Here is a 15,393-nt window from a genome sequence, read left to right on the forward strand (position 1 = left end):
TGATGCTATAACTCTGGTACAAATGCAATTTGTGTGTCAGTTACAGAGGCACAGAAGCCTCAAGAAATGAATTGTGCTGCAGAATGCATGGAGGATCATTGTCAACTTCTTCCTGATGCTTTCACAGTGTTGTAATTTAATATAATGCTCAATTTCTTATCATTTTGCTTCCCTGTATGTGCACCAGTGATCTAACTCAGTGCTTCCTTTAGATGTAACTTGAGATGGATGGGTAAATTTGTGAAGCCAAAGTCTATAAATTGTGATAAAAAGAGAAGATACTGGAGAAACTCAGCAGGTCTGGCAGCATCTGTAGAAAGAGGAGTAGAGTTAACATTCTGAAGCCAATATGACTTCTTCAGATTCTGAGTTTCTCTGTTATTTTTCTTCTTATTTCAGATTTCCAGCAACTATGGTAGTTTGCTTTTATTTGCCTCTTTAAACTGAGTTAGCTCTCATCTCGTGACAGCTGAGTCCTGAAATGGATCCAAAAGGGCTGTAGCTCTTGCCTGGCCTTTGAGTGGACCTCTGAGGAAATGGCTGTAAACCGAGCATTTCATGAGAAATAGGGGCTTGATTTTGGCCATCTCAAACTGAATTACTGTACCTTTGTTCATCGTTAATTAGTTCATTGTCAATTAGTTCATTGTCCATCCCTTTAGAAGTCCTCAGTACAAAGCTTTTGGACTCAGCTTACCAGGCTGATGATGGGGTTGGTGTCTGCAGCAACTGTCATTAGACTTGCTTGTATAAAAATCAAACATCATTTCTAGTATTAAACAAAGTAAATGTAAGAGCTGGAATACATAGTGCCTGTGTGTGTGTGCAGCTATTTTGGTGCAAAAGCAGTTCTGAGGTTAGACTCTCAGGGAGATTCAGTGGTCAAAAGAAAAGCTTTCAGGTTGTGTGTTTTCTTATTCATTCATGGAATGTGGGTGTGGCTGACTGGGCCAGCAATTATTGCCAGTTGCTAATTACCTTTAACAAGGTGCTGGTGAGTTGCCTTCATGAAGCACTGCAGTCAACTTGGCACACCCACAATGCCATTAGGGAGGGAGTTCCAGGATTTTGACTCAGCAACACTGAAGGAGCAGCAATATATTTCCATGTCAGGATGGTGAGTGCATGGTGTCCCCATGTATCTGTTGCCCCTGTCCTTCTAGATTGTAGTGGTTGCCAGTTTAGAGGATATTATGTAAAAGTGTGGGTTTTGAGGGTGCGGGCACAAGGAGCTACTGTTTGATCAGATCAATTTAGAGTTTGGCAGCTTCCCTTGATTTATTTTTAAACAAATACATGATAGGCTACAAAGTAGATTGAACACATTTGGTTTTCTGTTGTTTGTAGGAGCTTTCTGGAAAGGTAGTTCAAATTGAATATTACCTTATAATTATCTGCCTATTTGTGTTTCCGAACAGTTCACCAGTTTGCAAATCAACAGCAGAAATTGTGGTTTTGGAGACCAAGGATGTTAAAGATGAGACAAAACTCACAGATGAATTACCCTTGGAGGAAGGTACCATGGTTATTGAGGACTCCGACAGGTTAGAATGTATATGTTATCTACAATTCAGACATATTTATTAGATTTTTTGAGGTCTTTTATTGTTCCTTTGTTACATATACATCCTATTAATCATTCATATCTGATCTTTGTGTCATTTGTGTTAATATCAAAGTGTTTACAGACCATCAGAGACCAAACTCCCAAGGTTGCTTTACAGTTCCTGCTTGCACTGTTTTAAGCAGGAACATGTAACAATGTTAGGAGAAAATCTGCCTGCAACATTCTAAAATGGCTGAAATGTAAATCTGTCGATCTGTCTGGATATTGTATATGGGACAAGGGGTGTAATTTTACCTGCCACATGGGCAGATCATGGCCATTATAGATTGAAATTAGATTGGGTGTAAATTGGATGATGCAACTAAACCCAGACTGTTAACATTGTACATTCAATTATCTAAGGTTCCTCCCCAGAGATTTTAACGCTTATACAAAATGCAGAACTCTTATGTGATATAATATCTTCCACCAAAGTAGGAACTAAATATTGAAAGCAGGATAGATTGTGATTCTCCAGTCAGACAAAAGCTGCCCTGTTTTCATCCAATGTAATAAGTGCAAGGTGAAAATGATGATGTAAAAGCACTTAAAAAGCACAGCTTCATGCACAGAGGATAATATTGAGTTTGTAATAGTTTTAAACTATGTTCCACTAGGCATCTGCAAAAACTAAAGAGAGATCTTTACTGGGTGGTCCAAGGTCACAATATCCCCACAGAGAGTGACATAGATATGCTATATTTAGTAGCATTCGTTTTGGTGCTGTTTATGATGTGAATACGATGCAATGGAATGGAAATCTTGCCTTTCCAGGCAGGGTGGTGCAAATAGCTCTCCACAAAATACAAAAAAACTTGCATCATTTCAAATGATGTGACATTGTTTTGGGGAAAAATATTGCAGTGTTACAGTTCAAGTCATTTTCCAAATATTTAACACGTGTTGTCTGCTTTGGCTGTTGGAACTGAACTCGGTATAATTTCTTGGATGGTAAAAATCCACAGGGAAGCAAATACTTAATATGGTCTGAAATTTGACCTTACATGCAAAATGATCTCAGAAAGTAGAAAAGCAGTGAACCCTTAAAACATCCTTATGTATGAGTTATAATCGCCTGATATATTTTGCTGCTAAACAAGGAGCACTTTGATCCTAGAATTCCAAAATCACCAATAATCAAGTAAAAGGAGAAGAAATAAATACAATAATTATCTCTTGAGAAAATCTGCTAGGGAAACTAATGGTGCCGATGACTGACGTGACAAACTCCACAGAGGCTGGTATCCCATCACAGTTCACCCTTTATTTACACGTGGAGAGTCCTTGACACTGATCCAGCTCCCTCAGAATCAGCTCTCAGAGCGAACTGACACCCTGACACTCCTGTTAATATCTGTCAGCCAGGGCTCCATGATTGACCTAGGTTAACATTCCCAAACAGGCAACACAAACTCAATGAGATCCACCTGGCCAATTTTGTTCCAAACACAACAAAGCCAAAGCAAGCATAATGAGTTTGATATTATATGCTTTCAATGTCTAAATCATTAAAGAAAATAGCAATACTTGAAAATTACTGTACTGTTTGTACTTGGGGGCTCCATTTACAAAGTGAAGTTTACAAAATGAGTCTGAACATTTTCACTATTCTTTGCTTCTGAGTTTGGCAGGGAGGCATGTAAAGTAGGACTGATGCTAGCCTATCAACTTTTACCAAGTAGTTTTCACTCAGTGTAAAAAGTTTATTTGTTGCTAATACATAGTGTCCTTGTATGCACACATTTATTTTAGTATCATTGAGCCTTAAAGCAGCCAATATCTAATCGCTCATTTTATGGTGTTGCTAATCATGTGATTATTATGTTGCCTACCCAGAAAAATGTCACTTTCCGATATCAATGAAAACGATGTGGAGAAAACTGATGCTGAGAATGAAACGCGCGAAGGCCTGGGGTTACCGAAAGAAATTTCACTTAACAGTCTCACAGAAGGACATGAGGTATCCAGTACACCAATTGCAAATCTCCAGTGGTCTTGATTTACCTCAGTATACATTAGTTCAGAGTGCACTTGTTTAAACTAGTTCCAAAATATTGTTATCAACAGTTGGAGATATGTTATGTCGCATTTACTTATCTACTTTAATTAATTGGCACCCCACCATATATTTAAGAAAAAAAACAGGTCCAAGAAGCAACTACCATATGTCAAAATCACCCTAACTTTAACACTCTAGAACTACATTAGACTGCAGAGTTCAGAAAGGATGCAACTCCCCTCTATTTTTTGCTGTCAGCTGTCTGATTCAATCTTCAATTCTGGTAGGTCAATGGCAAAATATGCTGACCTAGCTTTTTGTTATTGAGAGAAGTTTCTTAAATCTTGGAAGTAATAAATTGCTGCTTATTGTTAAGAGGATATGTTTTTCATTACTGTTTAAACGTGCACTTAACTCGCAGTCTAGTGTTATGACACAGCCAGCCAAATCAAATCAGCCTCACTATCCCTGTGTTTGCAACACTGTAAAATTAAAACATTCAATGACCTTCAAAATTGCTCCAATGGTTCCGAACTAGACTTTGTAAGTAACTGACACCAGGCACAAAGTTTATAACTTAAATGAGAATGAACAATTTATTATTAATACAGTAGCTTTAAGTTGAGCAAAGTTAAATAAGGTAATCTAATTAATGTCTGTGACTTAAAGCGCTCCTCTTTGATTATAACTACCACTCACACACAGTCAGACTGACAAACAGACATAGTTAAAGAATAAATTAAAAGAAAAATAAGAGATGTAACTGGCTAGTTCACTGAAGCATTTTCAACAATACGTGGTATCACAGGCACATAGGACAGTATCTTGCTAGATTTCGGACAACATCAATTCAAATATCTTCCAGTGGGTCTCAAGGAATTGTCACTTAATTCTTATAACTGAGATTCTATTCTCTAAACTTTAAGTAAGTTGATAATGGGAGGATAACCAGAGAGCAATCAAATCTCCATGATGTAGCTTTGCCAGCTACTATCGTTCTGACAAAAAAAAACACAGTTCAAACTTTGGTTCCTCTTTCTGTTTTTGCCAACATTTTCTTTGATAGACTTGTTAGCACCGGCCTCACTGTGATAACCCCTGTTAACATCCAGATATCTGCCTCCAGTTGAGCATAATACTTTTCCAGAGCTGAAAGTGTTCCTTGAGCAAGAGTGAACCTGAAATTGACTTTCAGGCAAGGTCCCATAAACAAATATCAATTTGTTTGTTCTTGCTTCTTTTTTTAAAAATAACTGCAGGTCACAGTTTAAAGGTCACCTTCAAGTCTTACACTTTCAACCAAAAATGAAAAAAAAAACAGTGAGAGTTCCAACATCAGGTAATTGCTAGGGGGCCAGTCAGCTCAGTTGAAATGATGGCTGGTATGGCATAGAATAATGCCAACAGTGTGGAATTGGTTCCCATTCTGACTGAAGTAGACTATGGACCTGCTTCCTATCTCTGCTTCTGAAAATGGAAGGCATTGGCAAAACAGTACTTTAAAAAAATTGCCAATAAAACTGCTGAGCTTGAAACAACAATACTCAATGAGCAAAGAATCTCTTATAGTGTAGAGTTACACATGGAATGAATGAACAACATTTGCTCTTCATGGTGCAAGCAGTGTGTGGCCCTTCCCTTTTCCTGAAACTTATTGTAAGCACAGCCTGGAATACCTGATGTCCAAACTGTTCCTGAATTGGCTGACTTTATAGCAAGAAAAAAAATGTTTCTGGGATAGACAAATAATTTCTGTTTGCTCTCATCAAAGTTCCTATATTAGACTAGACTAGACTAGACTACATTAGACTAGACTACATTACAGTGTGGAAGCAGGCCCTTCAGCCCAACAAGTCCACACCGACCCACCCATACCCCTACATTTACCCCTTACCTAACATTACGGGCAATTTAGCATGGCCAATTCACCTGACCTGCACATCTTTGGACTGTGGGAGGAAACCGGAGCACCCGGAGGAAACCCACGCAGACATGGGGAGAATGTGCAAACTCCACACAGTCAGTTGCCTGAGGGTTTCAGTGTGACAAAACAGTACCCTATAAATCTAGACTCTGCCTGAGATAGTGTTCTTATTAGTGTTGGAATGTAAAGAAAATGATGTACCAGTTGATGGCATAACAATTTGCAAGCAGGCTGGGGTTAGGGTAATGAGCACATCGAGGCATGTGTTTAGCTTTGATGTAAAGTTATGTCTTGCACATTCCCTGCAGGGCTTCCCTTCCCTGCTTGTTTTACTGTTGCATTGCCTGGTTGATCCTTTTTTTTAGTGAATGTCGTTTTTTTTCTGAAAACTTTAATCTCCTTTGAGAACAAAGCAGAAGTTGAAATAAAGTGAATTAAACTTACATTCTCTTGTTGTTTCAGTGCAACAAGGAAATGGGGCATAGGTTCCATGGGTTTAGTCTGGCTTCCCCCTGTGGTGGAGACTAATCAATTTCCTGAGAAATGTGTTTGAGTGAGATTGTCTGGCAGTCCTTTGCTGGAGACTTTGGAACTTTTTCCCTTGTCAGGAGAATAATAAGTCTCAAGAGCATCATGGGGTAGAGTACTGAAGATCTGGAAAGTTTTCCAGCACGGAGAAACCAAAGTAAAGTGCTCAAGCAATGACTGATGTACAGTATGGCAAATAGTACAGTGGAGCAATAGTTAGTTTTATGATCAATCTTATGGGGATATTCTCGAGACTTTCAATTGTGGCTGTATCTGATGGTCAGGATGATCTCGTAATGTGAATGAATGCAAAATAAATTTTCTAAAAAAGAATTGCACTGACTTAAACTAAAAATCTATCGGTTGTGAAAAGTAAATGGATACCATAACATTTATTTATTAAGATGTGTTGTTTTGATGAAAAATTCCAAATTTTATCCCCCAAGAATGTGAACAAAGCAGCAAGTTGCATTTGCAATACAGCTGCACCGATCTAAATTCACTGCACTTCGCATTCTGACGGTCCTGTTTTCTATAAGGATATATGGAAGAAATGCTGTTAATTTTCTGCAATGCAATCAGACTAATGTTTATCCTTACAGGTAAATTTGTTAAGTGAGAATGCAGGGAAACTGGTGCCAGATGAGACTAAAGACAGCAAGTGTCTTCCCTGGAGCTGTAATCGAATGCAGAATAATGTGGCATTAGGAGTGGAGCAGGTAAGGAACAGGATAATTCTTTTTAAAAAAAACCTTTGTTGTATGGAATTATTGGAATTTACAGAAACAAGTCATTCAGCCCAGTTGCCACATGCCTGTGTTTATGCACATGAGCTTCCTCTCACATACTTCATAACAACCTTGCAAACATTTCTCTTCTGTTGTTCCTGATATACATATGTTGCCTCCTCCTAAATGCATCTATGCTATTCACTTTAACCATTTCAGGTGTAGCTGACTCCATATTTTAAACATTCACTGAGTAAAGAGGTTTCTCCTGAATTCCTTTGATTTATTAATAAGTGTCTTATATTGATGACACTTTTAGAAACCATTTCAGACATTTGCAAGTTTATTGAAATTTAATTTTTTTTGCTCGTGATAAATGTACAATACTTGATGCTCACGCAGATCTTCCTGACTCAAATACATCCATCCAGCTTGCTCTTACTTCTATCTCATTGTTTCACACACTGCAACATTGTCCTTTCCAGTGCTCATTCTTTTCTTTCTGTCTTTCTTTGCCTCAAACCTCTTGAACCCCCTTGTCTAATGTGCAATCACCTCTCATAATCTGCCCCAAATTCATATATGTATCTCTCTCTCTTTCATTATATTATTCAAAATTGACCTTTATGTAGATATATAATGCTTAATTAAGGTCCCGACATCAGTGTCTCCTGACACTGGGGGTGAACAGCGTATTGGTTTCCCAGTAGCAATAAACTTTCAGATATTTTTCGAATTAAACTGTTCAGAAATGTTATTACGCATCGCTGGAGCAGGTGAGACGTGAACCCAGGCCTCCTAGCTTAGAGCTAAGGACACTATCACTGTGCCACAAGAGATCTTTAGTCTTGTTGCTCCCAGGCAGCCTCCTATCCAAGTACTAACCAGACTGAGTCCGCTTAGCTACTAAGATCAGACTAGTTTGGGTGTTTCAGCCTATTACGGCTGCAGACTGAATTTTCAGGTTGTTTTTCAGAAACTAATTCTTGGATTGTAGGTAGTCCTAGTGAAATAGATTTATTACTCATCCAATTTGATAATCCAGTCATGCACTAAGGGCCTGCTGTGGTGTCAGGGATGTGGTGTCTTTCAGAGGAAACATTAAATTGAGTCTGTCCAGTCCGGTGAACATACAAGATCCCTGTCAACACTCAAAAAACAGCGGTGGAATTCTCCCCATTGATCTGGCCAATGTTGGTCCTGAGCCAACATCACTGATCATAAATCTTCAGGTCAATTTTTATGTCATGGATCACGCTGTAGCTCATTTTGTTACTGCATTTTCAATACACAGAACCTATTACAATATTTATTTGGTGGAGGTCACCTGTGATATGCAAATATCCTCCTAAAACAAGGTTATCTTATCGAAATAAAATGAAGCATTTTTAAAATTTGCTACATTTCTCTAATTCCTACCATGCTAGAAGTTTTAAACTCAAAAGTTTAGACTTGGAGGATATTTTAAAATTCATTTATGCTGAGAAAGCTGTGTAGGTTTGAATTAGGAATCTATTTTGCAACAATTAAATCAGAATAATTGTGTGACCTCATGTCATTTACTTAAGTTAAAACCCTGCTTAAGATGCATGAGAGAATGCTCAGTGAATAATAATCATCTTCTTGCTTTAGGTTTTTTTTCCCGAAGAAAGCACATGTACGTTTATATCCAAGTGCATTGCTGACCCAACTGATAAATGAATTATATTAGTTAGGGATATTCTTCTGTGTTGTTCCTGAGCCAAGTTTTTCAAGTGATTGGTTATTTCACCAATCATTTCAAAATGGTGTTTTATGGAGCTGAGGTCTAAGTGGGGCTCAAGACACACCGGAGCATATAGAGGGAAGTTTCACTGGAATGTTTGAAAATTGTTGATAACAAGTGCCTTATGCTATGTCATTTTCTACTGTGATGAAGATTACATCATCTTGTCACAAGCAAAAAATCTGATGGATCAGCAGTTCAACTTCTTTGCAGGTTGGGAATAAATCTTAACCATGCAGTTACAAATTTGTGTGAGAGTCCCTTGTGAGACTGTAATTTTTTCGCATCTGTCTCAAGACCTTCCATCTCTCATTTTGTTGTTGGCTCAACTAGCAGAGTTCTAAATTGTACAATGTAGTTGAGTTTATAGCTCACTCTAGTGCTTGCAAATGTCACCTCTACTTAGACTGATGCACAATATTGAGAAATTGCCACCTTGCCAAATGTGTTGTCTTTGGTGATCTCTGAAACAGGCCGATCCTTCCTGCTCAGCTCAAAGCAGCACTGTTTGTGGAATTTGCTGTTCACAAATTGCCTACTACTTATGCACATTGAAAACCATATTGAATATATTTACAAACTAATAATTGTCTATGGAGTGCTTTGAAATATGTGATTGTGCGTTTTTTTTTAGATTAGATTAGATTAGATTACTTACAGTGTGGAAACAGGCCCTTCGGCCCAACAAGTCCACACCGCCCCGCCGAAGCGCAACCCACCCATACCCCTACATTTACCCCTTACCTAACACTACGGGCAATTTAGTATGGCCAATTCACCTGACCTGCACATCTTTGGACTGTGGGAGGAAACCGGAGCACCCGGAGGAAACCCACGCAGACACGGGGAGAATGTGCAAACTCCACACAGTCAGTCGCCTGAGTCGGGAATTGAACCCGGGTCTCTGGCGCTGTGAGGCAGCAGTGCTAACCACTGTGTCACCGTGCAGCCCACCCACTGTGCCACCGTGCCGCCCACGTTTTGTCTAAATAGATAAAGAATCTAACTTATAAGTAAAAACAAGCACAAATTGAGCTGATAATATGCAGAGGATGAAAATAACAGATAAATTATTATTTGTTGACCTTCCCTGATGACCATAGTATTCCCCAGAAAAGCAGTTGGAGAAAGATAGAACTGGAGTCAATTATTACACACTTTCGTCTTATTTACAATTGCACACTGCAAACATATATCGCCTAACCCAAGAAGAACTGTTTTAACCTGTTTCTATTTATATGGGTATAAATTAATCTCCAGTTACTGCTCATCGCCTGCATACAATTAAACACATTTAATTTACAATTTGAGTGTTGCTGAAAAAAAAATCAAAGATATTCAGCGTTTTTAAGCAATGTGAGAAGATCATGCTGGCTATTTGGCCAGTGGACTCTGATTGATAGAGACATTGCCATAGAGAATGTACTATTTAGAAGATGACAGTTAACTGTTAAGCTTTAAATTTATACCAGGCAGGTTAACTCTGACTGGTCAAGATATTGCTGTGAGGAATGTACGAGAGGATGGTTGTTATCTGTTATGTTTTGCTGGAACACGCTTAGCGTACAAGTTCATATTCCAGTATCAACAATTGCACCAGACGGAGAGTCGGACTGATCGTATTAAATTGGTTGTCCATGTGATTCATAACACACATGCAGAAATAATCTGCTTGGATTACTCCTGCACTGTAAGGGACAGTTTGACAATGCAACTAACAATGACACTAAACATGTAATAAATCTCTCAGTCGTGTAGTCTCTGTAAGCGAGGATTTTATTCTTGTGCATGTTTTAAATTTTTGTTGTACATTTGTCTCACAGCAGATGGAAAGAGTATTTGCTGAGTTTGAACTCCTCTACTTCGAGCTATCCCACCATTCACAGAAAATGCTGTTTCCTTAAGGTGCTCATAGTTGATCCAGCACATGAATTCTTCTCCATTATGAGTTAGAACCTTGTTTGATATCCAAAGTAGTCCAAATCCATTTCTCCATTATTTTCTCGATGGTAATTTTTGCCATTCCAAAGCATTATTGTGAAAATCCTACAGCTGGTCACCATCTCTGCAAAATGTGCAATGAAAATATTTCTTTTCTTGTCCCTTACTTTTATATCCATGGCAACTATCTCATGAAAGTCTCTCGCAGGCTTATAGTAAGACATGTTGGCATTCTCCAATGATTTTTATTTATTTGATACTCCTCACTAATCCTATTTATTAACCTTGTATATGATTGATCAACTGCACCTGGATTTTTAACCTTGATCAAGTAGGCTCAGCAAATTGTGTATGTAACTCTAAGGCAATTTTTAAAAGTTCTTTTCAGAAAGCTATTAATACTGAGCTAGCAGTCTGATGAGAAATATCAGATTTTGTTACTAAAAGGTGTTGCCTGTTCTCACTGCATGTCCAGTTGCATTTGTATCTCTGCCATTCAAGGTTTACTCAGCATTATAGATCTGTCACTAGAGACTACAGGTCAAATTTTCACTCCCAAGTTGGGTGTGTGAAGTTTGAAAAATCTCCAACTTTACAGACCTGACTCAGAAACTCTCCTGAATGGCCATACTTTTGTCCCTGAGGGTGCTGGTATTAATTGGGGTCAGGCCCACTGCCCCAAAACAAGCAGACAGCTCTATGGCACATTCCCCTGCAACTGCAGAAGGTGTAACCCTGTTCTTTTACTTCCTCCCTTCTCAGTATCCAGAGACCCAAACACACCTTCCAGGTGAAGCAGCACTTGGTGGGCGGCACGGTGGCACAGTGGTTAGCACTGCTGCCTCGCAGCGCCAGAGACCCGGGTTCAATTCCCGCCTCAGGCGACTGACTGTGTGGAGTTTGCACGTTCTCCCCGTGTCTGCGTGGGTTTCCTCCGGGTGCTCCGGTTTCCTCCCACAGTCCAAAGATGTGCAGGTCAGGTGAATTGGCCATGCTAAATTGCCCGTAGTGTTAGGGAAGGGGTAAATGTAGGGGTATGGGTGGGTTGCGCTTCGGCGGGGCGGTGTGGACTTGTTGGGCCGAAGGGCCTGTTTCCACACTGTAAGTAATCTTTACCTTCCAGGTGAAGCAGCACTTTACCTGCACTTCATTCAATCTAGTCTACTGCATTCACTGCTCACAATGTGGTCTCGACTGCATTGGGTAAACAAAACGATGACTGGGTGACCTGTCTGGGAAAAGACCCTGAGCTTCCAGTACTCTGCCACTTCAACACCCCGCCATGTATCCTGGCCAATATCTCCAGCTCAGGCTTGCTGCAAAGGTCAGTGCAAGCTGAAAGAACAGCATCTCATTTTCCCCTTGGAACCCTGTAGCCTTTTGGACACAATATCAAGCTCACCAACTTGAGGGCTTGAGCTTCTCCCATGTCCTTACTCCAAGACCCCATACTCTAGACCTTGTTATCACCTGGTCTGCTATTACACATAACCCATTGTTAGCCACTAACAGTCCCCATTAATAATTATTCATCCTTTCAGCCCAATTGTTATCCACTCCTTCATCTGTCTAACTGTTCTTCTGACTCTTTTGGCTTTCTCCCCGCCTATCATTTACTCCTTAACCCCTCCCCCCAAACTATCTTCTGCATTAAAACCAACATTTTTCTAGCTACCATTAGTTCTGAGGAAGAGTCACTGGACCCCAAATGCTAACTCTTGATTTCTCTCCACAGATGCTGATAGACCTCTTGAACTTTTCCAGCAATTTCTGTCTTTGTTTCTGATTTCATTTTACCTGAAAGATTTTCAAACATCCGAAGTTTGTGAAACATATATGCTATAAGTTCTAGTTCTTTTATTATTTAAACTGCATCTCTCTGTCTGATAGGTGTTTGACATTCTCCCGCTGTTTGGTCTTCTGCATCCGAATGAAAGTCAACAGGTGACCTTTACATTTTACGGCCATGCGAACATTATGAGTGAGGTGGAAGCAATATGTGAGGTGGAAGGTGGGCCAGCATATCAGGTTTCACTAAAAGGAGAGGCATCATTCATCAAATATGCTTTTGACAGAAACGAGATTGACTATGGTTACCAGGTTAGTGATCATGTACTGATAGCTGCTTCATAGATCCTGTGATGTTTGCAGATTACAAGTAGTATTTCTGTGCTAACTGTTTACAAGAGCAAACCAACACAAATTCCACCACCACACTCGCTCCCCATAACCTTGCACTTGTTTCAGTTTCAAATAGTTATCAAATGGTGCATTATAAGGTACAATATTCTCCACCTGAAACTTCCCTTATGATTTCAGCTACTTCAGGCAAGATGACAAAGTAGCTGTCTTTATTTAAGAACACGACATTTTATAATGAAAACAATATTGTCAGAACACATTTGATGTCATTTTTCTTGCCTGAATGGATGCTTTTCCAGTTTGGATTTTTGCCATCGACTAACACTGTACCCTGATGCTTGAACATCAATCTAAATTAAAAGGTATGAAAATAGGAGCAGGCTGTGCTGGACTAGTGTAAAGCTGGCCCGAACCTGGGGACCATCTTCATTTTGATGGAGATGCTGTCTGGGGAGGACACATAACAATCCTTCAGCAATGAACGATGGCTTAGCTCTGATTGGGTAACTCATTGGCTTTTTCTTGGATAACACATTTTCCTTCAATATAAAATCAGCTGTGTTTTGAATCAAACATTCTCTCACTAAACTTTGTTCACATTTAACATAAAATTTGAGCATACCTAAAAATAATATTCAGTTTCTACAATGCCACTTTTATCATTGAGCAGCTGCACCTGTGATAGCACTCCTGTCTGAGTTTGATGAATGGCTCATGAAAATATGTATATACATCCAAGTCTTTAAAAGAGCTTTGAAAATCTTATGAACAAATACAGGTTGTCTTAATGGTGCATTGTACTTGCATGAAGGGATGTTTATCTGCACCACCAGTTGCTGCACATTCCATAATAACCATGCACTGTGGAGAGATGCTGGGAGAAGGAAATCTGCTTCTATACATACTAAGGAGGAGAGTCACCTTTAGACCATTGCTGGATCCTACTTGGACCAGAAGCATTCAGCCATTTTGATCAGGCATGATACTTGTCTCGATGGCACAAAAGAAGACGAATGTAAGATTACTTGAGTATGAAAGAGTTACCTCTCTGAAAACAAAAAAAAAACTTGGTTGACTGACTGATACACATTGTCTTGGTATAAACGTATGAATGTGAAATTATGTTACCAGGCAGTGGAGGAATCTTGGTTCAATTGCCCAAAAGCACAGTCATCAGAGGTCTAGTGGTAACGTCACTTGACTTGTAATCCAGAATCCAGTAAGTTCCATTATGGTAGATGGTGATATTTACAGTCAAAGAAAATATGAAATTTTAAAGAACACAGCTAGCCAAATGACGATAATGCCGTGACTATTGATTGTTGTAAAAACCCATCTAGTTCACTTAATGTTCTTTAGTGAAGAAAATCTTGCCTATTTATGACTCCAGACCCAAAACAATGCAATTAGGGATGACCAATAAATGCTGCCCTAGCCAGTGATGTCCACATTCCTTAAATTAGCAATAAAGAAATCAATCTTGTATTGACAGTGAGTTAACAAGTGAAAGGTTTCCCCAATAGGGAGATCAAAGGAAATCAGAAAGATATTCTCCTGAGGCATCTACTATAAAGTGACTGGGTTATAGGAAGGGCTTTGAGGAATGTGGGCCAAATGCTGGCAAATTGGACTAAATGAGATTGTAATGTCTGGTCACATGGATGAGTTGGAGTGAAGAATCTGTTTCCATGCTGCATGATTCTCTGGTCACTATGAAGGTTCACATCTGCTTGGCTCCATGGAGAGTGGTCCTAATGGAAGAGTGCTAAATGGAGAGAAGGCTAGCTATACCAAAACTTGGCAGGAACTGGGGAATATAGATTGGGAGCAACTGTTTGAAGGTAAATCCACATTTGATGTGTGAGAAACTTTAAAGAGAGGTTGATGAGAGTGCAGGCAAGACATATTCCTATGAAAATGAGGGATAGAAATGCCAAGATTAGGGAACCGTGGATGACAGGTGAAATTCTGAGAGTAGCTAAAAAGGGAAAAGGAAGCATACATAAGGTCTAGGTGACTGAAGATAGACAAAGCTTTGGAAGAATATCGGAAATGTTGGACCAATCTGAAACAAGAAACTAAGAGAGCGAAAAGGGGTCATGAAATATCTTTAGCAAACAGGGTTAAGGAACTTCTCAAAGCCCTTTATTCAGATATAACAAGCAAGAGGGTAACTAGAGAAAGGTTTGGCCCAATCAAGGACAAAGGAGGAAAGTTATGCATGGAGTGAGAGAAAATGGGTGAGGTTCTTAATGAGTACTTTGCATCGGTATTCACTGAGGAGAAGGACATGACGGATGTTGAGGTTAAGGATAAATGTTTTATTACTCTAGATCAAGTCAGCATAAGGAGGGAGGACGTGTTGTGTATTCTAAAAGGCATTAAGGTGGACAAGATCCCAGGTCCGAGTGGGATCTATTCCAGGTTACTGGGGGAAGCGAGAGAGGAAATAGCTGGGGCCTTAACAGATATCTTTGCAGCATCCTTGAACATGGGTGAGGTCCCAGAGGAGTGGAGAATTGCTAATGTTGTCCCCATGTTTAAGAAGGGGAGCAGGGATAATTCAGATAATTATAGACTGTGAGCCTGATGTCAGTGGTAGGGAAGCTGTTGGAGAAGATACTGAGGGTTAAGACCAATCCCATTTGAAAGAAAATGTGCTTATCAGTGATCGGCAACATGGTTTTGTGCAGGGAAGATCATGTCTTACCAACTTAACAGAGTTCTTTGAGGAAGTGACAAAGTTGATTGATGAGGGAA

The 15,393-nt window shown here is 39.5% G+C and overlaps 1 protein-coding gene across 2 annotated transcripts in view; it reads left to right on the plus strand.

Annotated features, from left to right (window-relative positions):
• hydin (HYDIN axonemal central pair apparatus protein) overlaps positions 1–15,393 on the plus strand; it is a 915,145-nt gene that overhangs the window by 514,986 nt on the left and 384,766 nt on the right. For both annotated transcript variants that reach the window (XM_043707374.1, XM_043707375.1), the window contains 4 exons: positions 1,419–1,544; positions 3,443–3,566; positions 6,660–6,776; positions 12,382–12,591. In XM_043707374.1, coding sequence (XP_043563309.1) covers positions 1,419–1,544; positions 3,443–3,566; positions 6,660–6,776; positions 12,382–12,591 — 577 coding nt within the window. The remainder of the gene's footprint in view (positions 1–1,418; positions 1,545–3,442; positions 3,567–6,659; positions 6,777–12,381; positions 12,592–15,393) is intronic.

The sequence above is a fragment of the Chiloscyllium plagiosum genome, chromosome 17, assembly GCF_004010195.1.
Source record: "Chiloscyllium plagiosum isolate BGI_BamShark_2017 chromosome 17, ASM401019v2, whole genome shotgun sequence".
Classification (NCBI taxonomy): Eukaryota; Metazoa; Chordata; class Chondrichthyes; order Orectolobiformes; family Hemiscylliidae; genus Chiloscyllium; species Chiloscyllium plagiosum.